Source organism: Corythoichthys intestinalis, chromosome 8 (assembly GCF_030265065.1).
Source record: "Corythoichthys intestinalis isolate RoL2023-P3 chromosome 8, ASM3026506v1, whole genome shotgun sequence".
In the NCBI taxonomy this organism is placed as follows: Eukaryota; Metazoa; Chordata; class Actinopteri; order Syngnathiformes; family Syngnathidae; genus Corythoichthys; species Corythoichthys intestinalis.
Genome location: NC_080402.1, coordinates 9,281,614 through 9,307,310, shown reverse-complemented (window position 1 = coordinate 9,307,310; position 25,697 = coordinate 9,281,614). Strand labels below are relative to the sequence as shown.

General features: G+C 39.9%; 1 protein-coding gene across 3 annotated transcripts; it reads left to right on the top strand.

Annotated features, from left to right (window-relative positions):
• The first annotated feature begins 2,749 nt into the window (after positions 1-2,749).
• On the top strand, positions 2,750-24,656 carry LOC130920088 (dnaJ homolog subfamily A member 3, mitochondrial-like). 3 transcript variants are annotated; one of them, XM_057842962.1, is made up of 11 exons: positions 2,750-2,966; positions 4,896-5,032; positions 9,412-9,495; positions 9,572-9,769; positions 14,448-14,748; positions 14,813-14,877; positions 14,942-15,070; positions 17,775-17,890; positions 17,972-18,066; positions 20,981-21,128; positions 22,122-24,656. In XM_057842962.1, exons 1-10 carry the CDS (start codon positions 2,765-2,767, stop codon positions 21,103-21,105), a joined length of 1,452 nt encoding a protein of 483 aa, XP_057698945.1. In that variant the 5' UTR covers positions 2,750-2,764; the 3' UTR covers positions 21,106-21,128; positions 22,122-24,656. The 3 variants fall into 3 exon arrangements, with proteins under 3 accessions (XP_057698945.1, XP_057698946.1, XP_057698944.1); XM_057842963.1 differs by lacking the exon at positions 22,122-24,656 and having other exon boundaries at positions 20,984-22,115; XM_057842961.1 differs by lacking the exon at positions 22,122-24,656 and having other exon boundaries at positions 20,981-22,115.
• Positions 24,657-25,697: the final 1,041 nt, after the last annotated feature.

The window sequence follows — 25,697 nt, the reverse complement described above, 5'->3', positions numbered from 1 at the left end:
ATGATCGGTTTATTAGTATGCACAACCCAAAAAAACCACTCCAAAACGCTGTGGTGGAAATGATGTGACTTGCAAATTCATTGCACAATGAAAATTAAATGGAATGTTATGAGACATACCGGTGTTCGGCCATTCCTTACTACGCGGCGAAACGTCCTACACAATGCTCAGGGCGCTTGCGCATGCATTCACACGCATGCGCACATCGGTTAGAGGCGGCGATTACTCACTATTTTTGTTTTTATTTAGTTATTTAGAACCTTTTCACTGCCTCAAAGATACTTTTTGCATGTATTACCCTCTCATACTTTTAACCATTGTGTTTTTTTGTGTTAGCTTTGAAGCAGTTGACCACATTAGTCACGTAGCGTGTTTAAACCGTCCTTATTTGATATAACTGCATTTAAGTATTTTCTGCAGGCATTTTTTTAGTACCTTATTCCTGTATGCATCTAAACAAAACAAGTTTAGAGCGCACGGTAGTACTTTAGGTGTCAAATTCGACTAATGTAGGACGTTTCGCCGATGTAGCATATTTTGGCAGAACACCGGTAGTGGTTTTATGCAACGACTATGTTGATACCGAAATTTTTCCATAAGTAAGAAGCCGTAGTCATTTTCGAGAGGTTCAGAGGCCAAGAGCGACATCTACTGGTGAAACTAATTAGAAAAAAAAACCAATCTTAAAGCTATGTAGATTTCCCCTTTCATATTCATTGTTTCCACATTATTTCCAGAATGTTTATATAGTGCCCTATCAGTCCATGTCTATAAAGGTATAATATTAAAGTTTTCATGTATCTGTGTTTTAAATATGGGCCTGCATAATACTATAATTAATTTAGAAAATGTTTGTACCATGGTTCGAAACAATATTTCACCGTATAATCCCTGAGTGTTTTGTCTTGTATTGGTGGATGGGGGGGATGGGGGGGGGGGGGGGGGGGGCGCAACACAAAGCATTTATGCCTAGGACACCAAAATAGCTAGCGCCGGCCCTGCTTGGAATGACAACCTGAAATTCTCTTTCATTACTTAAACACGAGCTACTTACCAGGGTAGTGGTATAGAATACATTAGAAAACAATTATTCTCTAAAGGGCATTTATATATTTGTTTATTCATATTTGCCATACTAAAATAACTATACGACAGTACCAGTTTGATCATTAATAGCTCGGTGTCGACACCTGCTGGTTGTAAATGCAATTTGTAATTTTTACATGCAATTGTGACAGTGTTAATTAATGTTTTGCATTAAGAAAAAAATAGACATATGTAATCCAGTATATTGATAGTCGGCTGTAATATTCCGGTTGTAAGTAATAAAATAGAATAACTAGAAACTGCAATTCCTGGAGAAATTACGATGGGGCTTTGTTGTGGAAAATACAGACCTATGAGGTCACTCCGTTGATTTGTGGACTTTTCAGGGACACTTCCTGATGATATCAGGTCATTTCCTATTTATTTGGGGACACGTCCTGTTGCATGTTAATGACATTGACTGACTTGGGCGCCAGTTGAATGTCAATGGGCTGCAATTGTATGTTTTTGGTCAAAAATCACAATTACACAGCTTTTCTGCCATTGAAAATGAATGGGAAATTTGGACATACATGGCTGTCAATGGCATGGACGTGCATGGCTGTCAATGGCATCGACTTACTTGGGCGCCAGTTTAATGTCAATACGCCATCATGATAAATTGTCCAAAAAAATCATATTGGCCTACATTTTCTTGCCATTGAAAATGAATGGGAAATTTGGACGTACAAGGCTGTCAATGGCATCCCATTAGAAATGAATGGCACAGTTTTTGGCAAATTTTGGGGGAACTGTAGGTTTTTGGCAAATTCTGTATCTTTTATGCCAATACTGTCCTGGAATGTTTGATGTTTAAATTGATCTGGTCAAAAATTGTAGGACTAGATACATTTTTAAAAATTGTATATATTTATTGATTTCTTTTTTAACCCGCGTTTACAGATGGAACATTTTGGGGGGGTCGTTCGAAAAATTCCCACGTTGCTCGAAAATTCCGGTCATTTTGATATTTGAACGAACAGTGACGGTTGGTCAAACGGTTGGGGCTGTGCAGCCCACCGAAGAAACGCCATTCAAAAAAAAAAAAAAAAAAAAAAAAAAAAATTGAATTTTACTCTCTGGGTCTTTGCCTTGCAAAGCCCCATCTAAAAAAAAAATAAATAAAAATGCCGTCTAAAAAAAACGTAGATACCACATGTACAAGGCTAGATGTCTAAGGCAGAGACGGCGGCCACCTTGCGTCGGGCTCTATTGCGTCAAACGTAAGATGATTTATTTTCTCCACAAAAATACTCTTAACTGGCTGAATGTTATACATATTTAAAATGATTGGATTTTAACACCTTATTAACATGGGCATGATTCAGAGTAGACGTTGTTAAAGAAAAAAAAAGATACAAAAAAGTTAATAATATTTTAATAATAATACATTTTTGAGTATGTCATAAATGTACTCCATCTGTGACGTTTATGACAAACCAATCCATTTGAAAATTGGTTCAAACTGCAGCAAACTAAAGCTATTTCAACGTATGCATTTCATTGACTGTAACGGTATGTCCATCGAATTGCCCCGACGCAATATGGCCGACAAGTGACAACGCTCAATCCATTAAACTCATAATGCACATTAGTATCTAAACTTATATATGCTATTTATGCTAAAGTTCTCGCGCACGTGCAGACCGTTACTCACGCGGGAAGTGACGACATTAAAATGGCGTCCTCCGCTAGCCGGCTCACCTCACGCTGTTTCGCCACATCACTTATTTCCAAACTCAGCCGTTGTCGTTTCCACTTTGTATCCGCCAGACATGCTTGTCTTTCGGTGACGTTGTCAGCTGCACAGCGGGGAGGTTTGACGGCTCACCCGAGCCCGTGGAGCCACATAACTGCGGTGACATTGATCCGACTGACAGGTGAGCGAACAATGTTTTGCAAAACATATCCAGGGCTTGTCAAAACATTTTAAACATGTTAAAAACGGGCTTTGCGGTGTTCAGAAATGTTAAGGATTTAAACCCGAGTTCTTCCGAACATTACACAACTATTTTTGGCTGATGTCATAGATTAATATATTACGTCAGTCACATAACAGTTTATTCAATGGGTTAAACTACTGTATATCATGAATAAGACCAAAGAAAAGATCGTATTAGATTGAAAAACAATATTTACTGTATTTGAATCCAAAGTTAAAAAAAAAAAATATATATGTACACTCATTATGTTGTTGGGCAAATTTTATATCCACAAATCTAAATTTCTAAATTCACCACCGAATTTTAAATTATTCTCGATTGCATTTGAGATGAATGTTGTCTTTACATTTTGTGTTTATTATATTTACAAATATGTATATTTTTGTTTGACTTTGTTTCAATATTATAAGGTCATATTGCAACTATTTCAATGGATTCGATGTACTTATATTTTGTTATACGTTTTTGCTTTTGTCTTGTAAACTCGTTGGTCTGTAGTTTTTGTATTTTGTTTTGTTAAATAATTATTAGATATTTAGTGGGTTACATTTCATATTAAAATGTGACGATAACATTCCAAAATTGCAATATTTACTATTTAATATACTGTAATTTAATAATCAAGGGAACCACGAATAGAAAGACTTGTAATTCCTAAAAGATAAACGTTAGTATGCCTTAAAATGATTTGATATTAAAACCCCTCTTGATGTTTTCGTTTTAATCCAATCTCTAAAATGAGTTTAACTAGTAGGTCACCATTGTTGGTGACGTCACAGAACGACATTGCCGGGCTTCCAGAATATGACTAGCAACATAAAAATGTCATCTGTTCAACCCTTTCTATCTGAATCCAACAGGAACACTAATGAGCAGGACATGACTGTCGATATTTCACAAAATTAACAGCAAACGCAAAATGAACAGGAAAGACAGGATGAGACGACTGACGACAGTAGGACAAAACTATTGTGTTATGCCAAAATGTGCTGCACCGGCGAAACGTCTAACTGGCGAATTTGAAACCCAAAGTACTACCCTGCGCTTTCGGCTTGTTTTGTTTCGATGCATACAGACAGAACATGGTAAAGATGCCTTATGAAAATACTGTATTTAAACGTAGTTATATCAAATAAGGGTGGTTTAAATATGCTACGTGACTAATGCTACTACAAGAAAACACAATGCCTAAAAGTATAAGAGGGAAAGACTCGAAAAAGCACAAATAGTAAGTACTCACCGCTTTTAACCGATGTGCCCATGTGTTGGACGTCTCGCCGCGTAAAAAATCAATGCATGCAACGAAGGGATCGAGAATACAAACTGTCAAATGGCAGCAAGTCAATATCTCTGCAACATGCCTAGGATCGGTTTAAAGACACTACTGATGAGCGGGAATTGGATGCAGGTACGACGTCAGGAATTCATCCCACAGCTCTGTAACAAAACAATCTGACCAGCAGCAGAAAATGACAAAATCATGCCAGTTGTCATAATAGCTTAGCTTGCTATCTAGCACAGCTATTCTCCCAGTCCAGGCCAACTTCACCCGGAGCGTCCATTGAGTACATAAAACATTGCGCCCTCCGTAGGTCAAAACATGTACTAAATATTATATATTTAAATCAATGGCAATATTTTATGTGTTTCTAATAACATATTTTAGTAAAAGAGAACAATTGTGGCTTATCAGAGCCTACAATTCCGAGGTTAAAACGGCACAATTTAAGAGAAGTCATTCAAATTATAGTAAAAATGGGTTCTATTGGGACGATACCTCACAAATTTGATTCACATTAGCAAATCGATTAAAAAAAAAAAAAAAAAAAGAATTTGATAGAGGTAGGTGACAGTTTTGTTTTACAGCTTCACGATGTCCTCACATTATCCCCAACCGATGCCTCCGCACCAGTACGAGATGTGCCAACAAGCAAGACTTGTACGAAGTGTTGGGCGTCGCTCGCACGGCTTCACAAAAGGACATCAAAAAGGCATATTATCAGGTAAAATTCAAATACCGTAATTGGCCCAAATATAAGACAGTGTTTTTTGCATTGAAATAAGACTGAAAAAGTTGGGGTCGTCTTATATTCACGGTCTAGACGTTATACCCATTTACGACGCTAGATGGCGCCAGATATCATTGAAGCGATGTTCTGTCATGACAGATCTCAGCTACTCTCAAGTTTAACCAGTTCGCATTATTTTATTGCCATGTTTTTCCTTATTCAGATTTGTTTCAGGAGTACAGTTAGACTTCACTTCGATGGTTGATGCGGTTATTGCAATTTTGTTGTTTTATCACAATTAGTGCTGCGACGATTAATCGATTAACTCGAGTATTCGATTAGAAAAAAATATTCGAACTAAATTTTGTTGCTTCGAGTATTCATTTAATTGAAGTGGCATTGTAATGGTTGATTTGAAGTGTTTGTTTCATTTCACTTATGAGGGTGGATACAATGCCCTCTGGTCTGCCTCTTTTCACATGGCTGAATCCAACTGATCGCTGTTAAAGAGCATATGACACGAGAAAAAAAGTCTTCAATGGCATTATTATGTGAATTAGAATCATATTTTGAGACGATTCGACTATATACAACAATTTAGCAAAGCACAGATGACGAGAAATTAGTCTTTTAATCTGCCGGTTAGCCACGCCTACCATTATAAGGCTTTAGCGTCCCCAACAGGTGGATGACGTCAGCGGTAGAGTGGGCTCATCGGTTTTACTATTCCGCCCATTGAGGGGGAATTATTCAGAACGAGGAAAACGCGATGAAGAGAGCCGCAAAATGTCATTGTTTCAGTCTCTCTACTGCAATATTTTTACAGGATATTCTTTTTATCCAAGTATTTTTCCCCAATAGCTATATAAATGGCTTGAGAAGGACCAGTCAGCCCGTCGAGGGGGAACTATTCACAACGAGGAAAACGCGACGAAGAGAGCGGCAAAATGTCATTGTTTCTGTCTCTTTACTTCAATATTTTTACAGGATATTCTTTTTATCCAAGTATTTTCCCCAATTGCTAAATAAATGGCATGGTCATGACAAATAACAGTCTTGTGCTGAATGGAATATGAAATAATAAAAATGCATTTATTCAGGACGACATGGCAAAATTACTCCATAATGGTCAAAACTGTCGACTTCACCTTTACTGTCGCACCTCCCGAACGATATTTTATGACACCTAAATCGGACATATGTCATTTCCCTTCCCCGGCTTCGAGAATGTAAACAAACCAGAAGGCGTGACAGCTAGCCGACATGCTAACCCGAACCAAGTGATGTTTCAAAGTCTTCGAAGCGGAAAATCACACATTACTATCCTAGATCATTTGACATGACGACCCGGTTGTCGATTGTCTTTGCGGATCGGCAAACCGCCCGGCGGAGAGCAATTTACAGTTCGTTCCCCGGAGGAGGGTGGCTGGAGTTGTTGTGCAGCTAACGTGCTGCTGCTAATGAGCATTAGGAGAACTTTTTACATGCCTATCAATGATCAAACGTAAGTAGTCCTTCATTTAAAGGAAGTTCGTAGTGTTTACTTTGTAATCGCTGTATTCGTATATGACATAATACAAAACAAGATGTTTACTCACTTCCTCGTAAGTCCAATGGTCCCACAGTAAATATCCACGGTGAATGGGAACCTTTTGAAACTCCAAAAAGGCGCATACGCCTCTCCCTCATACAGAATGATTTTTCTGCAGCCGTTTGGCTGGCGTGATGCGAAAAATAAACGTATTAATCCGCAAAATCAGCTGAATCCTTCGTCCTCATACACAACAGTACACTGTAGCGTGAAGAGGACGTCTTCTACCGTACACGTCACAGCGCCCTCCTCCTCAATGCAAGACCGAAGCCGGAAGTCACTCATTTTCATGGCGCGGGATTAAAAAAACTAAATAAAAATAGCGATCGCTTCCACACACATCCAAGCGTCCCATATCATTCAGGGGCATAAAATACCGCGTGTATTATGAAATAAAGATGCTTTTTCGTGTCACAAGCACTTTAAGACGAACATAAGCTAAGTTTTTGTTTGAGCGAATGTTTTTTAATACATTCTTAATTTAGTTTGTAGGTATATTTAGCCGTTTTCTGTGGGAATATGTTTCTGAACCACTTGTTATGAGCATTGTTAAAAAAAAAAAAAAAAGAAAACTTAAGCATTTTATGGCATTTAAGCTAGCAGACTTTTTCTATCCAAGTTAGACAATTGTTCTTTTGTTGTACACAAATCCTCATTTTAAAAAAAATTATATCGTTTGAGGATCAGCTCAGGTGTTTTAATTTTTCATGTTCCTTATCCGATTACTCGATTATTCGAACGAACTAGTCCATCGATTAATCGACTACTAAAATATTCGATAGCTGCAGCCCTAATCACAATAGATTGGTTTATTTACATTTCAAAAACCAGAAGCCATTCATTTACGAATGTGATTGCACTTTAGTTTACATATTTAAATGTTTAGATATTAAGATTTGAATGAGGCAAAATAACATGCTTTTTCTCTCAGATATATTGTTATTATCATTTGTTTTAGATGTGCTGTAATTATTTTCTGAATAAAAATTAATTTGGTGTTCAAAAAGTCTTTTTTTTTTTTTTTTCAAACTTGAGAAAAAGAGGGGGTCGTCTTATAATCAGGGCCATCTTACAGTGCCTTGCAAAAGTATTCGGCCCCCTTGAACCTTGCAACCTTTCGCCACATTTCAGGCTTCAAACGTAAAGATATAAAATTTTAATTTTTTGTCAAGAATCAACAACAAGTGGGACACAATCGTGAAGTGGAACAAAATTTATTGGATAATTTAAACTTTTTTAACAAATAAAAAACTGAAAAGTGGGGCGTGCAATATTATTCGGCCACCTTGCGTTAATACTTTGTACGCCACCTTTTGCTCCAATTACAGCTGCAAGTCGCTTGGGGTATGTTTCTATCAGTTTTGCACATCGAGAGACTGACATTCTTGCCCATTCTTCCTTGCAAAACAGCTCGAGCTCAGTGAGGTTGGATGGAGAGTGTTTGTGAACAGCAGTCTTCAGCTCTTTCCACAGATTCTCGATTGGATTCAGGTCTGGACTTTGACTTGGCCATTCTAACACCTGGATACGTTTATTTTTGAACCATTCCATTGTAGATTTGGCTTTATGTTTTGGATCATTGTCCTGTTGGAAGATAAATCTCCGTCCCAGTCTCAGGTCTTGTGCAGATACCAACAGGTTTTCTTCCAGAATGTTCCTGTATTTGGCTGCATCCATCTTCCCGTCAATTTTAACCATCTTCCCTGTCCCTGCTGAAGAAAAGCAGGCCCAAACCATGATGCTGCCGCCACCATGTTTGACAGTGGGGATGGTGTGTTCAGGGTGATGAGCTTTGTTGCTTTTACGCCAAACATATCGTTTTGCATTGTGGCCAAAAAGTTCAATTTTGGTTTCATCTGACCAGAGCACCTTCTTCCACATGTTTGGTGTGTCTCCCAGGTGGCTTGTGGCAAACTTTAAACAAGACTTTTTATGGATATCTTTGAGAAATGGCTTTCTTCTTGCCACTCTTCCATAAAGGCCAGATTTGTGCAGTGTACGACTGATTGTTGCCCTATGGACAGACTCTCCCACCTCAGCTGTAGATGTCTGCAGTTCATCCAGAGTGATCATGGGCCTCTTGGCTGCATCTCTGATCAGTTTTCTCCTTGTTTGAGAAGAAAGTTTGGAAGGACGGCCGGGTCTTGGTAGATTTGCAGTGGTCTGATGCTCCTTCCATTTCAATATGATGGCTTGCACAGTGCTCCTTGAGATGTTTAAAGCTTGGGAAATCTTTTTGTATCCAAATCCGGCTTTAAACTTCTCCACAACAGTATCTCGGACCTGCCTGGTGCGTTCCTTGGTTTTCATAATGCTCTCTGCACTTTAAACAGAACCCTGAGACTATCACAGAGCAGGTGCATTTATACGGAGACTTGATTACACACATTTGGATTCTATTTATCATCATCGGTCATTTAGGACAACATTGGATCATTCAGAGATCCTCACTGAACTTCTGGAGTGAGTTTGCTGCACTCAAAGTAAAGGGGCCGAATAATATTGCACGCCCCACTTTTCAGTTTTTTATTTGTTAAAAAAGTTTAAATTATCCAATAAATGTTGTTCCACTTCACGATTGTTTCCCACTTGTTGTTGATTCTTGACAAAAAAATTAAATTTCATATCTTTATGTTTGAAGCCTGAAATGTGGCAAAAGGTTGCAAGATTCAAGGGGGCCGAATACTTTTGCAAGGCACTGTATATTCGGGCCAATACGCTACTTAAAATATTCGTCGAAGTACGCATAGCGCAGTCTATTTTGACTCCATTGTGTTTCCAGTTGGCAAAAAAGTACCATCCAGACACCAACCCAGACGACCCGGAGGCCAAAGAAAAATTTGCCAAGTTGGCTGAAGCCTACGAGGTAGCGGCCGCTAATATTCAGTCCCCATGACGGTGCGCCCAATATTTTTTGTTGTCATATTCTCGCTGTGTTGTAGGTGTTGAGCGACGAGGTGAAGAGGCAGCAGTACGACACGTATGGCTCGGCGGGCATGGATGCAAACCGTATGGGCCAGCAGCAGTACTACAGAGCGGGGAGCTCCAACGTCAATCCAGAGGAGCTCTTTAGGAAGATCTTCGGGGATTTTGCAGGCGGATTCCGAGACGTTAACAGCATGTTTGAGCAACGCCCGGCGGTGAGGCCCGAAAAATGGTTTGAATAATGTTGTTTAACCCTTTTGTAGTGCATTCGTTTAATTCAGTGGTCTCAAACCGGTCCTCAAAGGGCCGCAGGGGGTACTGGATTTCATTCCAACCAAACGAGACAAATACCTTTTCACCAATCTGGTTTCTTACAAGTGTAATCAGTTGATTGCAATCAGGTGCTGCTTATGTTAGTAGAAACCTCATTGGTTGAACTGTTTGTGCTGGATCTGTTGGAACAAAAACCAGGACCCACTGCGGCCCTTTGTGGAGTCGGTTTGAGACCACTGGTTTAATTCATTAGCTACCATTCACGGCGCAAGACGTCTAAGGCTACTTTCATACTACAGGTCTTAATGCATGAGTACTAAGGGTGTAACGGTACATGTACAGTGGGGCAAATAAGTATTTAGTCTACCACCAATTGTGCAAGTTCTCCTACTTGAAAAGATTACAGAGGCCTGTAATTGTCAACATGGGTAAACCTCAACCATGAGAGACAGAATGTGGAAAAAAACTGAAAATCACATTGTTTGATTTTTAAAGATTTTATTTCCAAATTAGAGTGGAAAATAAGTATTTGGTCACCTACAAACAAGCAGGATTTCAAGCTGTCAAAGAGGTCTAACGTCTTCTAACGAGGTCTAACGAGGCTCCACTCGTTAGCTGTATTAATGGGACCTGTTTTAACTCATTATCGGTATGAAAGACACCTGTCCACAACCTCAGTCAGTCACACTCCAATCTCCACTATAGCCAAGAACAAAGAGCTGTCGCAGGACACCAGAGACAATTGTAGACCTGCACCAGGCTGGGAAGACTGAATCTGCAATAGATAAAACGCTTGGTGTAAAGAAATCAACTGTGGGAGCAATTATTAGAAAATGGAAGACATACAAGACCACTGATAATATCCCTCGATCTGGGGCTCCATGCAATATTTCGCCCCGTGGCGTCAAAATGATAACAAGAACGGTGAGCAAAACTCCCAAAACCACACGGGGGGGACCTAGTGAATGACCTACAGAGAGCTGGGACCACAGTAACAAAGGCTACTATCAGTAATACAGTGCACCGCCAGAGACTCCTATCCTGCACTGCCAGACGTGTCCCCCTGCTGAAGAAAGTACACGTCCAGGCCTATCTGCGGTTTGCTAGAGAGCATTTGGATGATCCAGAAGAGGACTGGAAGAATGTGTTATGGTGAGATGAAACCAAAATAGAACTTTTTGGTAGAAACACATTTTCGTGTTTGGAGGAGAAATAATACTGAATTGCATCCGAGGAACACCATACCCACTGTGAAGCATGGGGCAACCTAGCCTAATTGATTTTGACTGGGAGAGACTGATAGTAAATGATCTTTTCTAGCCCTCCCTGTCAAAATGTCTCACACAGTTAATTTCATTGAACGATGAGTATTCACAGTCAAGCCAGCCAAATCGCCGGAACCGCGCGAACGCAATTCCAACATCCCGGCCAATAGGTCAAACCCCGCGCGTTCACCTTAGTTTTAACTAGGCCTGAACGATATATCGTTTAAACATCGCCATCGCGATGTGCGCATGTGCAATAGTCCCATCGCAAGGACGTGCGATAGTTTTTTAATTTCATTTTTTTAAATCCACAAACGTTTGTTTTGAGGAAGGAGAGGGGGAAAAAAGCGCACAGCTTCTCTTTCTCTCCAGCAAGTCATCGGCTCCTCCCCCTCCCCCTGCAACAGCGGAGTGGAGGGAGGAGGGGCCGAACAGCAGAGCGGAGGGAGGAGGGCCCGTTCTCAAAGTGAAAGCAAGCAATCAACACGTTGGAGGAGCAAGGAAGACTGTATCCAAAAGGAGTTTTGGAAGTATTTTGGCAAGAACAAGACTATAAGGGACAAAAAACAGCCCTGTCGACAGTGCCTCGCCATGGTTGCCTCAACAAGAAGTAATCTGTCAAACATGTGGGACCATTTAAAACGCAGGTATCTATGCATTCCTGCTACGAGCTCCCCATCAGAGGCTTTTTAGCACAGGTGGGAACATTGTTACGTGCCAACGTTATTGTCTCAAGCCTGCTATAGTGGATAAACTAATAGTCTTGGCCAAAAACCTATGAGACCCAGTTGAGAATTGCTGAGCAAGGAAGGTGGACGATATGCAGACAAATACATAACACAGCTGAAGGAATGTCTTTTCTTCTTTTAATGTGACAGCTATCAGGAAGGCAGGAAATTTGGGAGTTAAAATGGTTCTGTTATTCATCACAGTTATTTGCAGTTATTCAGTTCAATTATTTACAAGTTCAATTGAGTTTGTTTCTTTTATATTTAAATTTATTGTAAACCGTATTTTTCAAATAACTATATATAGTACAGCTGCACATAAAGTTTTGATACTTAATATTTTTGTTGAAATATTTTTACAACTTTGTTGCCGTTTTGCAGTTTTATATTGTTATATTTTGTGTAAACAACTCAGGGGACTAATGCACTTGCACTTTTATTAGTCAGATTTAATATTTAAGTTCAAATATGTTGACAACTTTGTTGTTTAACTGAGGTTTTTATGTATTGTTATAGTTTGTGAACTCTTTTGTCATATTTAATATTTTTGTTCAAATATGTTGACAACTTTGTTGTTATTTTACAGAAGTTTTTATTTGTTATATTTTGTCAAAAACTAAGGGGACTAATGCACCTGCTCTTTTATTTATCATTTAATGTATTTGCTGCTGTTGAAGTGTAAAATATTGTATTCAATAAATGATCTATTTTGTGCAGACATGACTTCCTGGATACCTTCATACAGAAATCTTCATCATTAACAAATTAAACGTTATTATATGAATACACTGTGGTCACGGTGTGTTATGTAAAGTATTTCCAAACAGCTATTCAAGTCATTTAGTGAAAATTTCTTTAAAAAAGATAGATCTTTTTTTTTTTAATATCGCAATATAATATCGCAATATATTGCAAACCTAAAAAAAATCGCGACAATAGTTTTTTCCAATATCGTTCAGGCCTAGTTTTAACCCATTGTTGACCATTTATTCCAAGTCGACAGCAATTAGACAGCAAGGCAAAACAACACACAGACCCAGACAAAGAGGAAGGCTGGATCCAGGGTCACCAAATCAACAGGTCAACAAAAGATTCCTGAGAAAAATGACAGCCATTAGTTAAACATTCAGTCTTTTAAAGACTCTTGGGAGAAGGGCTGTCATCTGGAAGAAGGGTGTGTTTGGGTGTTGTTTAGGGTCATTGTCCATTGTTGCAGGAGAGTTCAGGTGTTACTATTGTCAGGGCAACGAGATATGAGGATTTTGCCAGCCTCAGCGCCACATAAGTGCTGAATGTCCAACGGGTTCCTCCGTTATCAAATGTTCCTTGTGGGAGGAGAGGATGTACTTTCACTGTTCTGGAATCTCCATTGTTGGTTACCAGAAGAGCAGATGGTGGGATTTGGTGGTCCAGACGTGAGCTTGTAGTGGTCTTGGTCATTCCCTGCTTGTCGCGCTCAGTCAGCTGCATGACGTGCACGTTGGGCTTCCGTAGTCAGCAGGCATCCTGTAGTTGTTATCGGCCTTATCTGTCCGTTGTCTTGCCGGTGCAAATTCCTCAAAACATGGAACCGGAATTGGAACCGGAATCGTTCAATTTCAAACGATGCCCAACCCTATCCATCAGTTATCATATGGCAAAGGTAGTGGTTGATCAGCTGTCAGCTTACTGGTGTTCCTGATGACTTATTGACTCACTGGGATTTCCAGCATTAATTCAGTATACAAAAAGCAAATAGTATATTGTGGCCTGTCATGATATAAAATGGCCAACTTTATGCTAGATTTTTAAGTGCGGCAAGAGAAAAAAGCAATCACTTGAAATCATATTTCTTTGATAACATTCTGTTTTCCCAAATTTCTGGGTTCGCAGTGAGTCGGCAAAAGGCACACTCTTGCAAAATATATGATGTTTACTGATTAGAAAATGCAGAATAAATGAGATTTATTGATTACAATTCCACAAGAGCAAGCAAACAAATATCAAAACCAGCATAACAAGTAGTAACGATGACGCTAGATCTAGCTTGTCAATCCCAGAATCCCAGCGCTTCCGTTACAGCACAACAAGATGTTCCTTAGCAATGAAAATCGCTTACCGTGACAAATGAGCGGGGAGCCAACACTCAGGTAAAGCGGCGAAGGAACAAAGCCGAGCGATCCGTACGTGATCCTCCAGCGGACTGGGTCGCCCGGAAATGTCCGGTTCTTGTAGGAACGCGCCCGTGGGGGCGCACGCCTTGCCCAATGACAAACATTAAAGCTACTTTTGGTTCAGCCCCTTGAAAAAGGGCTTCTCACATGGTCAAGAAGTTGTGCCGTCCTGGTAACAGATGTTCTGTCCCCGCGGTAAATATTATGGGTGCAAAACAAGTTACCTCGTGAGATTCCCTCCTAACTATGGAACCCAAGCGCGTAAAAAACTACTATGGAGCAAAACAAGTTGTCTCATGAGATTTCCTCCTAACTATGGAACCCAAGGTGAAAAACAATAGAAGTTGTTACAGTCTAGGTCACAGAGGCAATCATACATCACAAAGACATAATATGCTAATGTTAAGGCATCACATAATATTTTCCCCATCACATTCGTATCACAAGTTTTGTTTCTCCTGCATGACAATCCAGTTTCTGATGGAGCTGACGTTTGCCGAAGCAGCGAAGGGCGTGAACAAGCCGCTGTCCGTCAACCTGGAGGACGCCTGCCCGAGGTGCAACGGCAAAGGCAGCGAGCCAGGCACCAAAGTATCGCACTGCCACTACTGCAACGGCACCGGCATGGAGTCACTGCACACGGGCCCATTCATGATGAGAAGCACGTGTCGACGGTGCGGCGGCAAGGGCTCCATCGTAATCACGCCGTGCGCTCTCTGCCGCGGTTCGGGTCAGACTAAGAAGAGGCAAACCATCACGGTGCCGGTTCCGGCCGGTAGGTGTCCGAATTTGTGCACTCGTTATTATAGCCTATAAGTGAATACGGCATTTATCCGCAGGGGTTGAACACGGTCAGACCGTGCGCATGTCAGTCGGCCAGAAAGAAATTCTCATCACGTTTGAGGTGAGTCTTATCAATTTACAGTCAGGTATTGGTGATCTAACAATTATGAAATGGGTTCACGCAGGTCCAGAAGAGCCCCATATTCAGGCGTAACGGACAGGACATCCACTCTGATGTGCTGATATCTGTGGCTCAAGCCATCTTGGGCGGCACCGCCAGTGCGCAAGGCCTTCACGAAAGCATCAGCATCGCGGTGAGATGGTTAAAATTGTCATCTTGATTGTGTATGCATCAAACACAAGGCTTGTGGCCAGATTTGGTCCACCACATCATTTTGTGCAGCAAATGAAAGTTGGTGCTTTTTTATTTTTTTTAAACTAGAATATAATTTCAATAAAATTTCTGTTGTCGTCAAAGGCAGTTCAAGGACTGCAGAAATCAGTTTTTTTCCCTTTTTGAAATTCTAAAATTAATAGCAATGAATAGAATGTATTTTTCCTTTTTTAGCGAGACAAAGCAAAATAAAATCTTTAGTGTTATATTCCTTTTTTTCTATTTATGACAAAAAGTCAATTAAAAATCCAGATGAAAAATGTTTCAAAGAAAATAAAATTCATGAGAATATTTAGTTTTTCACCCCCTTTTTAATAAAAACAAAATGAAAAGTGAAAATTATAAAGAGGGTCTATGCTGTTTTTTTTTTTCCTTTTTAGTATTTTTTTTTAACAAAAAAGTACAATAGAATTAAAATGAAAAATAAATACAAATTCAAAAGAAAATATTGACTATTTTTCATTTTTAAATATTAAAAAGTAAAAAGAATAAATAAAGTTAAAAAATAAAAGTAAAGTAAAAATAAAGTTTAATCTTTTTGTATTTTTATGACAAAAAAATAAAAAAGAACGTTTTGGACAATTTTAAGGTCAACTACAGTGGAGCAAATAAGTATTTAGTCAACCACCAATTGTGCAAGTTCTCCTACTTGAAAAGATTACACAGGCCTGTAATTGTCAACATGGGTAAACCTCAACCATGAAAGACAGAATGTAGGGGAAAAAAAAAAAACACAAAATCACATTTTGATTTTTAAAGAATTTATTTCCAAATCAGAGTGGAAAATAAGTATTTGGTCACCTACAAACAAGCAAGATTTCTGGCTGTCAAAGAGGTCTAACTTCTTCGAACAAGTTCTAACGAGGCTCACCTCGTTACCTGTATTAATAATGGCACCTGTTTTAACTCATAATCGGTATACAAGACACCTGTCCACAATCTCGGTCAGTGACACTCCAAATTCTACTATGGCCAAGACCAAAGAGCTGTCGAAGGACACCAGAGACAAAATTGTAGACCTGCACCAGGCCGGGAAGACTGAATCTGCAATAGGTAAAACGCTTAGTGTAAAGAAATCAACTGTGGGAGCAATTATTAGAAAATGGAAGACATACACGACCACTGATAATCTCCCTCGATCTGGAGCTCCATGCAAGATCTCACCCCGTGGCATCAAAATGATAACAAGAATGGTGAGCAAAAATCCCAGAACCACACGGGGGGACCCAGTGAATGACGTACAGAGAGCTGGGACCACAGTAACAAAGGCTACTATCAGTAACGCAATGCACCGCCAGGGACTCAAATCCTGTACTGACAGAAGTGTCCCCCTGCTGAAGCCAGTACACGTCCATGCCTGTCTGCGGTTCGCTAGAGATCATTTGGATGATCCAGAAGAGAACTGGGAGAATGTGTTATGATCAGATGAAACCAAAATAGAACTTTTTGGTGGAAACACAGGTTCTCGTATTTGAAGGAGAAAGAATGCTGAATTGCATCCGAAGAACACCATACCCACTGTGAAGCATGGGGGTGAAAACATCATGATTTGGGCTGTTTTTCTGCAAAGGTACCAGGACGACTGATCTGCGTAAAGCAAACATGTCCTCAAGGGCCGCTGTAGGTCCTGGTTTTTGTACCTACCAATCGAGCACAGACAGTTTAACCAATAAAGTTTGTGCTAAAACAAGCAGCACCTGACTGCAATCAACTGATTACACTTGTGAGACACCAGATTGGTGAAAAGATGTCATCTTGTTGAGTAGGAATGAAATCCAGCACCCACTGCGGCCCTATGTGGAGTACTTTGGACACCACTGGCGTAAAGGAAAGAATGAATGGGCCCATGTATCGAGAGATTCTGAGTGAAAATCTCCGTCCATCAGCAAAGGCATTGAAGATGAGACGTGGCTGGGTCTTTCAGCATGACCATGATCCCAAACATACAGCCAGGGCAACAAAGGAGTGGGTTCGTAAGAAGCATTTCAAGGTCCTGGAGTGGCCAAGCCAGTCTCCAGATCTCAACCCCATATATAATCTGTGGAGGGAGTTGAAAGTCCGTGTTGCCCAACAAAAGCCCCAAAACATCACTGTTCTAGAGGAGATCTGCATGGAGGAATGGGCCAAAATACCAGCAACAGTGTGTGAAAAGCTCGTGAAGGGTTACAGAAAACGTTTGGCCTCCGTTATTGCCAACAAAGGGTACATAACAAAGTATTTAGATGAACTTTTGGTATTGACCAAATACATATTTTCACCATGATTTGCAAATAAATTCTTTAAAAATCAAACAATGTGATTTTCTGTTTTTTTTCCACATTCTGTCTCTCATGGTTGAGATTAACCCATGTTGAAAATTACAGGCCTCTGTAATATTTTCAAGTGGGAGAACTTGCACATTTCGTGGTTGACTAAGTACTTATTTGCCCCAGTGTAGGTCTCTAAATGACCAATTGACGATCAAAGCAGTTATAATTAGTTGTTGATTACTCGATTGATCATGGCAGCTGCCTAGTTGATAGACAATGGCCCATGGAAGGAAACCGTAACTATAATGCGGCCCTCGACAAAAATGAATTTGACATTCCTGGTGGAGGCAAATATGCTCATTGTTCTGTTTTTAGATTCCTGCTGGTTGCCAAGTGGATCAGGTGATCCGACTACAAGGGAAAGGTATTCGCAGGATGAACAGTTACAGCTACGGTGATCACTACGTCCACATCAAGATACGGGTGCCTAAGTAAGAGACCCCAGAAGGGCGTGAGAAATCCTTAAGGATTATTAAAAAGTACTTTTGTTATAATGTGTTCTGTTTTTGCAGGAAACTGACGCGACGGCAGCGCTCTCTGCTACTCAGTTACGCTGAAGAGGAGACTGATGTTTCCGGGACGGTTAATGGTGTTAATCCATCGCCAGGTAAGCGTTTCAGAAGCACCCAGTGGGATGTTTAACCCTTTTTAGGGCACGCATTGGCTGTCATTGACGGCGCTAGGGATGGGAATTGATACGATTTCTACAATTCCGATTCCATTATCGATATTGCCTAACGATTTGATTCTTTATCGATTCTCTTATTGATTCTAATTTGGGGAAAAAGAAGACCAAACATTTTGATTGACATCGAGTTTGTTTCACCAGAAGTCACAAACTTACAAACTCACAACGCGGTCAAAAGAGGCCCAAGGTCTCAATGTTAACTGTGGAAATTAGTGGCAAATACACAAGAATGTGTAACATTTTACTGAAGCATTTTTCTAGGAGAAATAGGTATATATATTGGCATATAGGTCGTTGTTCTGCCTTTGGCAATATGTGTTAAAGTGTATTATTTACCATGATATTGAAGTGCATGCCTTTTAGTAGGGGTGCACGATATCCATTTTTTGAAACCGATATCGATAACTTCCTGCTCCTCAAAGCCGATACCGATAACCGATAATAAATATATAATATTTTAAATGTATAACCTGTGTTTTTGAACACCTGGAGGTTAAAAAAACAAACTCGTGGTGGATTCAACATTGATTTGCCTTTGATCTCACCAGATTTTTCATAATGACATGAACAAAACAGTGCGTTTCACTTCTGCACTGCCCGACAGCCAGCTAAAAATGAATGCACTTCCATAAACCACAAGGCTTGGTCTTTTCTTGCTTTGATGGGAAGACACTCGTCTTAATATTGTGAAAGTACAACAGAAAAATACACATATTCAATACTCAATATACAACAAACTGCACAATACACTTATATACACAACTATTATATGTATAGCATAGCACACTAGCTTGAGGTACTAAAGCATTGGCTGACTTCTATAACACAACTTATGAAGTTCTGTACATATGACCCTTCACCACAGAAGTAAACATATATTGCACATCCATATATAAACATAAAATCCTTACATATATTTCCGAGGCGGAAACGTAAAAGAAAGCATTCACGACTGTCAATGCTACCGCTAGACACCGCAATGTGTAAGTGTAACAAAAATAGATGCAGTGAATTATTCTGACCAGCAGGTGGGAGCAATGCCCCACAAATGGTCAACTGATTTCCCATACTAGTGTGTAAACTGTAAAGCCAGAACAGTACATATTATCGGTCCTATTATGAATGTTATTGGACTTATCGGGATGTCATAATTCCTATTATCGGACCAATAATTATCGTGCACCAGTACCTTTTAGTTTTTATTGTGCTTTCACGCTCAAGTAGGGGCGCCCTTGCGCTTCCTCACGTGAAGAAGAGCGCGCTAACACGCGAAGAAGTGCAGCTACAAAGCATCCAAGCGAGTGAGCGAGTTAGTGAGAGAGGGAAACACTGCTACTAGCCTACGTTCTTTCTTCGTGTTTGTAAAATATCTAGAGGGAATGCCTGTAATTATCTTTTGTGTTGTTGTGTTTCCCCACTCACGATCGGACACTTAAATCCAGTTGTGTAGTGGTTTGAACTAAGGGCTAATGCTAGCGAACGCTTGCTAACCGTTTGTGTTATTACTGTATTAGCAGCTAATCATCGCTGATTTACGTTGATGCGAACCTGTTTGTTATTGGGGATGAAATTGATTTCATTTCTATTTTTAGTTTCATTCTTCAAGTGATGGTGTCATAACGACAGCTGAATAAAGTCAGCATATTATTATTATATATTATTATATATAGTACCAACGTCTTCTGCATCGTCATTTGGGAGTTTAGCTCGCTGTATAGCCAGGACTGAGCCTTAGCGTCTCGGTGAGGACAGTACAGTCGTATTCCCTCCCAATGCAATTATCTCCACCTTGCAATGACTGCAAGTCGCTTTGTTGTAATTTTTCCGCGTGAAGTGAAGACACACTTTCGAGCGTTTGAACCTACGTGCTGTCATTGTTATGTTTACAGCTGCAATGCTCGTGCTAAACCATCGTAACCTTTCATTTTCACCCTCTTTCCTGGTGAAGTGTAGCCAAACTTTGGAGCGAGTGGTTCTTGGCGCCATGCTAGTTTGATGTGTCTGGACAACAAGACACATCACGTCACGTGACGATGCAATACGCGTCTTTAGGAATTGTTAAAGGGATTGTTAAGGCTTTTTCATTGTGATGTCGAGGCTTCGAAACACTAGGAACCGGTGGGGAATTGGAATCTGATTTCGATTCCCATCCCTACAGCGGCGCTGTCATAAATCGTCGTATTTCGAGCATGTAGTTGGATGTAAAAACAAATGGCGAGTCAAATTTTTCGCCGGATGTTGAAATGATCGTGTGTCGAAGCGATCGTAGGTTGAGGTACCACTGTATTACAACCCAAACACGATCTTACCTTTGTTTTTGACCCTCCCCTTGCCCAACCATGCCTACTTTACGCCCGCAAACTGGACTGCCTGGAGGCTCAGTCCTCAGTGCGGTCAGACCCCTAGCAGCCCCCTAAGTTCCGCCCCTGAAGTAAAAGTCCGCAACAGACTGTCACGTGGGCAGCAATTGTCCCCCGTGCCTGATGTTTGAGACCCCTGATTTAATTGGTCAGGTTTATGTGATTTGGAAGTTTTGTAAGAAAACAAAATTTAATAAAGAAGTGTTTTCATGCATTTAAACAAGGAAAAAAAAAAACATTTTGATTTGAAATTGTTAATTTAAAAGGGAAAGGCCCAAATGAACTTGACTGCCTTTGACAGCGACAGACGTCCAGTACATTCTCTGCCAGCGTTCCCAGTTCCAATAGATTGGACATCTACTAGTGACAAACTCATTTAAATTCACAGCAGAAGTATGATATGATGCCACGTAATTGGAAGTCTCATCACATGAGAACGTCTACTCTAATGCTGACGCTATTCTTGTGTCCAGCAGGGGGAGGCAGCACGACAGCTTCTAGCGAGAAGTCGAACAGCTCAGCCAAAAAAGAGGACAAACCGAAGGAGACAGAAGAGGGGGGAGGCTTTTTTTCAAAACTCAAGAAAATGTTTAGCTGAAATAATAATTGGAAAAACTCAAGGTGGGCACTTTACCCTTATGTAAAAATCTTCACTTGCTGTTTTTTCCTCAGCAATAAAGGTCAACATAGCAAAAAGGATGAAGCCACGATGAGGCAGTTGTTAAAGCTGCCGGCAACAAACGAGCCGGGCGAACGGGGGAAACTCCTCAGAAAAAGTGGCAAAGGACTGCGGTAATCATTGTAAAATAAAATTGTATATCTTTTAGAGGACTACTAGCAAAATATATTTAAATAAATTCCGCAGGGTAATTCCAAGCTTTCATTCATTTATGTTCATGTCAGAGCACGAGTGGCGTCATCACCCGCCGTGCGGTTTTGAAGCACAGCAGGGAGACGCCGAAGGCAGATTTAAGTTCAACGCAGGCCTTCTGGACCACAGAAAATGTTCAGTTCTTAACGTGCGGTCTATATGCTACAACTGTAAACGCCCTCACAAAAGCTGACAAAAGTGGTTTTGTCGCACAGAAACGACTCCAAATAAGTGATGGGTTCCTTTTGCTACTTATGTTTGTGGTGTGGGTAGAAGCAAAAATGTTATTGTGTGTCCATATTGGCTGATGTTCCAAAAATGTTCTTGGAGAGTTGGCACGGAATGATTATGCCATAGTGGACGGTAGACGTCAGATAAATTCAGCCAATTTTCAAGAACAATTGAAATTTTCAGATGGGATCCTTCAAACCATTCGAACATCTTTGCTTTCTCTTTCGTGGTTTACATTTTCTTCATCTTGAAGCAGTTGTGTGCCTAAATCACTGTCCTGTAATTACGGAGCGACAGTTGTGTTGGTTCTTTCTTGACTTATGGCTGGAAAAATGGCCAAGTCTGAAGTAGAGGTGATACTCATTCAGGGTAAATCAAAATTTCTGCTTGCCTTGATGGTATACTTTTTACCAACAAACTCATATACAGTCCCGGCCAAAAGTCTTGTCGCTTATCCATTTTGTAGAAACAATTGCTAATAACCTGACTTTTAATTATTGAATTGGTTTCAGAAATGGCTCATATGAAAGCTAAGACCTCAAATCTCTACCTCAAAGTTCCTCAAGGCAAAGATCAAGATCCTGCAGGACTGGCCAGCCCACTCACCAGACATTAACAGTATGAAAGAGGAAGCATGGAAGACGAAACCCAAGAATGTTGATGAACTGTGGGAGGCATGCAAGACTGCTTTATTTGATGTTCCTGATGACTTCATCAATAAATTGTATGAATCCTTGCCGAACCGCATGGATGCAGTCCTTCAAGCCCATGGAAGTCATACAAAATATTAAATTTGGATTGGAAAAAGCAGGGGTCGTCTTATATTCGCGGTCTAGACATTATACCCATTATAATATTACTTAGTCTTATTACCGTATTGGCCCGAATATGAGACAGTGTTTTTTGCATTGAAATCAGATTGAAAAAGCAGGGGTCGTCTTATATTCGCAGTCTCGACATTATACCCATTCACGACGCTAGATGGCGCCAGATATCATTGAAGCGATGTTCTGTCATGACATCTCAGATATCTCAAGTTTAACCAGTTGGCATTACTTTATTGCAATGTTTTTCCTTATTCAGATTTGTTTCAAGACTACAATTACAGTTAGACTTCACTTGATGGTTAATGCAGTTATTGCAATTTTGTTGTTTTATCACAATAGATTGGTTTATTTACATTTCAAAAACCAGAAGTCATTCATTTACAAATGTGATTCCACTTAAGTTTACATATTTAAATGTTCAGATATGAAGGTTTGAATGAGGCAAAATAACATGCTTTTTTTCCCCTTCAAATATATTGTTATAATAATTTGTTTCGGATGTACTGTAATTATTTTCTGTATAAACATTAATTTGGTGTTCAAAAAGTCTTTTTTTTTTTGAAACTTCAGTCCAGAAAAAGAGGGGGTCGTCTTATAATCAGGGCCGTCTTATATTCGGGCCAATACGGTAATATATATTCTTACTGTGTTTTTGTAAATTTGGTTTAATAAATTTGGAGGGGGGCGCAATAATATACCATATCGCAATAATTTATGAGAGAATTTATCGTCCACTAAAATTTGTTATCGCGACAGGCCTAGTCATGAGTCTTTCAGCAGGACAATGACCCAAAACGCATGTCAAAAAGCAGTACAAAATGGGTTGAGAGAAAGCACTGGAGACTTCTAAAGTGGTCAGCAATGAGTCCAGACCTGAATCCTAGAGAACACCGGTGGAGAGATCTGAAAATGGCAGTTTGGAGAAGGCACCCTTCAAATCTCATAGACCTGGAGCAGTTGGCAAAAAAAGAATGGTCTAAAATTCCAGCAGAGCATTGTAAGAAACTCACTGCTGGATACCGCAAGCGGTTGTTCGCAGTTATTTTGTCAAAAGGTTGTGCTACCAAGTATTAGGCTGAGGTTGCCAATACTTTTGCCCAGCCCATTTTTTGAGTTTTGTGTAAAATGATAATGATTTAAAAATAAAATTCATTCTCTTTTGTGTTTTTTCATTGCAAGCACAATGAATGAAGATATTACTACCAGAGGATTTGTAATTGCAATCATTTTCTGGGAGAAATTGAGCATTATCTGACAGAATTGCAGGGGTGCCAATATTTTGGCCAGCGGTGCAACAACCCACAGGTTGCTAATATGCTGTTTCAGATCACTAAACTGTGTACAGGTTACTATACTATATCCACAGTTTACTTATATGTTGGTACAGGTCACTAAAGTGTACCTATAGATGACTAGTAAACAGTACAAATCTGTATCCACAGACCATTAAACGGTCTCTGGAGCCAGAGTAGCTCCATAAGCATCAAGTGAAAACTTAGCAGCTTTACCAAAGATAATACAGTAGTCAGTTTCATTGACACTGTCTTTGTGGTATCTATTTAGCAGCGTGTTTATTGCTGTGGTTGCGGCAGTAGTGGAAAAGCATTCACTTGTGAAATTACAAGGAAAAGTTAAACAAGTGAGATGAGCCTCACTATTGTCGGCCCAGTCATTAAAAAGAAGACCTCTTCAAACTTCCTTTCAGGGAGTCGAGGCGCCACCAAAACCAAGTGAGCAGTCAAAAGTTAGAAGAAAAATAAAAGTTCATGTTCACAGCAGATTCTAATTTGCCATGTTAAACACAGAGTGGGACCACACAGACAACAATGCCTTGAATGGTGATTAGAGAGCAAATCCGGTGAAAGCCAATTAAATGCTTCGTGTCAGCACATCCTGAAATGTTTTCACTGCTTCTCATTTGGTGTCGTGCTTTACAAATTTGTGAAAGGGGCCGTGTGTCAATCACGGGTGACTGACATATGGTTGCTGCGAGCAACAGGGAAATGTGGGAAGAAGTTTGGTGTCCACATTGTAGGCAACACTTTGTCGAGTTCCCACAAAAAAACGATCAAAGAGGCTAATTGGACTTAGTACAGGTGCTTTATACTTAATAATACGCCTTAAAAGCAGCAAGTCAAGAAGTAAGTGCGAAATGCGCATAATAGTTTCCTTTGACTGACACAACAATAAAGCAAGTCTGGAAGACTGGTTGGTCCTTACCACGGGTCTCCCCTGGGAAAAGAGCTTTTGCTTTGTGAGGTTTCCGTTATGATGGGAATTCTTCCTACACTTGGTTTTATTTGAGTCTATATCGCGCCAGAGTTTAGGTCGATCTTGTAAAAAAAAAAAAAAATTCTAATGATTGCAAAAAATCATAGGTTGTAACAGACTCTGTCATATATTTATGGTTCACCAAATAGCTAGTCATTGAATAGTTGCCTAACCTACTGTCGAAACCACTTTCACAGACGACATCGTTGTACTGTCCCGCTGTGCTAATGCTAACAAAAGATTCCTATAGATTATATTTATTTATCCTTAAAAACAACCTCTGAAGGCCTTCAAAAATCATGAATAGAAATTAAAACACTGATGTAGTTTAATTTAATAAGTCGAAGAACTCCAAATCGATAATCCTTTTCTATTGTTATTACCGTAATTTAGCCTCAAACAGATTACAATGACGCCGTTTTTTGCACAATGAGAGCTAAGAGGCCAAGAAAGGCAGAGGACATGGTCGTTCATTGGACCGTGTCGTTTATTGGCATACCGTAATTTCCCGAATATAAGGCGCATCCGTGTATAATGTGCACCCCAAATTTACTTGTAAAATCTAGAGAAAATTATTGTACCAGTTTATAACGAGCACCCTAATTTTAGCACCAATAAATAGAAGAATACAAGAAAACAGAGCTCGTGTACAGATACTGAAATGTCATTTTACTGATTGGTGAAACACAGCACAAGCATATAGCACATTGGTAGTTGAAAACATTACCATAAACTGACAACATTTACGGTAATAATATGATTTGACAACTTCTCCAACCTACCAGAATCTAGGAGAAAACAAAACAGATGTGACTTTTCTTTTAAAGGCTGCTGTATAACTTGCTCGTTTCATCATGATGAATAATCAATCAATAAAACAATCGCTGTGGCTTGTAACAAGAGGAACTATTGTTATTTGGGTTTGAGTTTCCCGAGGGACAGATACAGTGCCCTCCATAATTATTGGCACCCCAGGTTATGATGTGTTTT

Coding starts and splice junctions, on each gene's coding strand:
- LOC130920088 (XM_057842962.1), top strand. CDS start 2,765: ATGGCGTCCTCCGCTAGCCGGCTCACCTCACGCTGTTTCGCCACATCA. Junction 2,967..4,895: donor GACATTGATCCGACTGACAG/GTGAGCGAACAA, acceptor TTTGTTTTACAG/CTTCACGATGTCCTCACATT. Junction 15,071..17,774: donor ACGAAAGCATCAGCATCGCG/GTGAGATGGTTA, acceptor TTCTGTTTTTAG/ATTCCTGCTGGTTGCCAAGT.